The sequence below is a fragment of the Nanorana parkeri genome, unplaced genomic scaffold, assembly GCF_000935625.1.
Source record: "Nanorana parkeri isolate BGI_ZX_2015 unplaced genomic scaffold, ASM93562v1 scaffold2894, whole genome shotgun sequence".
In the NCBI taxonomy this organism is placed as follows: domain Eukaryota; kingdom Metazoa; phylum Chordata; class Amphibia; order Anura; family Dicroglossidae; genus Nanorana; species Nanorana parkeri.
The window spans coordinates 69,353-71,708 of record NW_017309162.1 but is presented as its reverse complement, the minus strand read 5'-3'; the positions used below and the strand labels follow the sequence as shown (position 1 = coordinate 71,708).

Genomic DNA, 2,356 nt, shown 5'->3' with positions numbered 1-2,356 from the left:
TCTTCTATCTGACCTCCGTCCTCCCCTTTAGTCTTCTATCTGTCCTCCGGCCTTCCCTTCAGTCTTCTATCTGACCTCCGTCCTCCCCTTCAGTCTTCTATCTGACCTCCGTCCTCCCCTTCAGTCTTCTATCTGTCCTCCGGCCTCCCCTTCAGTCTTCTATCTGACCTCCGTCCTCCCCTTCAGTCTTATATCTGTCCTCCGGCCTCCCCTTCAGTCTTGCATGGTTGTACCGGCTCCTCACCTGGACTGGAATGGCTTCCTCTGATGTCACTGCACACTGCGAGCTTCTCACAACGTGCATTAGGTTCTGCAGCAAGCCAGGTAGAGCTCCGCCTCATTTCCTGACTGGAGGACGTCCAGCATCATCTAGTGCTTTTCTCCCCAGCCTGACTTCCCTCTTGGCCCGCTTCTTTCATTCATTGGATTTCAGATCTTTCCATCATGGAGGGTCAACATCACCTGTGGTGGTCTGCATGCAAATACAGCCTACCTAGGTACGCCCACTCCTCAAGGCATTTTGATATTTGCATAACTCCTCCCATCGCTTGCATTAGGAGGGCTCTTGAGAGTAGCATTGAGGCAGGGTGCTGTGATGTTTTCAGGAAGCTATGTCCAGCACCCTGCTGGGCCCTCCCATCAGCCAGGATCTACCTGCATTGCATGAAGTACAGAGACCCAGTAGTGACATCACTGAGTCTAGAATAGGATATGTCATGAAAACAGAAAGGTTCTATGAATATGTTAATGAGGGGGAGGGACCAGGGAAGACAACACAGAAGCAGATTATTCTTCAGCTGTAATATTGTCCCAAGAAATGGATTCTACGTTTGTTGTTGTTCATGGTCTCTATTATGTGTCCCCCACCCCTAATACTGACCCCCCCATCCCTCGTGTCCCCCCCCTAATACTGACCCCCATACCTCCCCCCCCACCCCTCGTGGCCCCCCCCTAATACTGACCCCCCATCCCTCGTGTCCCTATACTGACCCCTCGTGTCCCCCTCTCTCAGGGTGCTGGAGCTTGCAGTTTGAGCAAGGGAACAGCGTGGTCATCCTTCGCAGCCTCCTCTGGATCGGAATGACTTTCTATCACGTCCCGCTCACCCCACAGCACGGGTGCGTCTACATCGGGACCGGCGAGCGCAACAACGACTTACCCTTCATGATCTGAGCGTCCGAGGACTTCCAGCACCCAACGTGACGCAGGACGAGTCAGCTGAACAGATTCAACTCAACCTTGTCCAAGGCACCTTCATCTCCGTCTCTGATTGGTGGGAATGCAGACCAGTAGGTGGAGTCAATGGATCCATGTCTATTCATAACATTCCCTTCTAGAGAGTCATCTGCACCGGATCCAGAACCTCTGATTTCATGTAACAGAGACGGTTTGTTATGGTCGGTGATTGCTTCGACCAACCAAAAGCTGCTTTGCAACATCACATTAAAGAGAACCTGTCACGAGAGGACTTGTGCTGGGCACACACCTTACAACCATCGCAAGACTTTTGTCTTGCGATGGTTGTAAGGTAATTTTTTTTTAAAACGTACGATGTTGGACAGGCAGATCGCTGAGGGGCGGGCTTCCGATGACCGCAATGATGCGCACACCGGCCCGTGCGGCTTTTATCTTGCGGACATGCTACACACCCGCCAAACATCGTACGATTCTCTGCGGGTTTTCGAACATGTTCCTAAGATAAAAGTCATGCGACCTTACAGTAGCAGAGGACGCACGCCTTCCACACACCTTGCGATAATCGTACGATCGCGGGATTTCCGGCGATTATCGCAAGGTGTGTGGCCACCTTTACAGTTATTTCTTCAATCCTTATATTTGTGCGAGCTTATGATTACTGATATATACCTTCATATATAGCTTGACCTCCTCTGCCTCTTCTACCTGAGAGCTGGGGTGAGAGGTAACCTAAAGTCAGACACTTGCTGTCCTGTCAACTGCCCAACATTACATAGCATCTTCCAGCTCTTCAGTGTGCTTAACATAGTAAATAACAGTGTCATGTAGTTACCTGGAAGGCACCCTGCAATGGAGTTCTGCCGTCATGTACACTTAGGCTAGGTTCACACCTGGGTGACTCCTGGCCACACGGCAATCGTGCACAAAACCACGCGGATTGCCACACGGTCACGGAGTGGCCCACCGCAGCCGATTGCGATGGTGGTGCCATTATTTTCGAATGGCAACCCAGTCACGCCAGGTGGATCGCGCGGATTCCCACCGCGATTCCGCCCATGCAATTGACCGCGATTGCGGCTAATAAAAACCCGTGCGTCGCAAAAAAAAAAAAAAAAGGTACTTTCACTTTTTTTTGGTAATGCCGCCCAGATGTAACCCC

General features: G+C 51.3%; 1 protein-coding gene across 1 annotated transcript in view; it reads left to right on the top strand.

The window, feature by feature from the left end:
- RSPH9 (radial spoke head 9 homolog) overlaps window positions 1–1,209 on the top strand; it is a 14,786-nt gene extending 13,577 nt beyond the window's left edge. The window contains exon 5 of the mRNA XM_018574348.1: window positions 1,013–1,209. Coding sequence (XP_018429850.1) covers window positions 1,013–1,173 — 161 coding nt within the window. The 3' untranslated portion in view covers window positions 1,174–1,209. The remainder of the gene's footprint in view (window positions 1–1,012) is intronic.
- The last annotated feature ends 1,147 nt before the right edge of the window (window positions 1,210–2,356 follow it).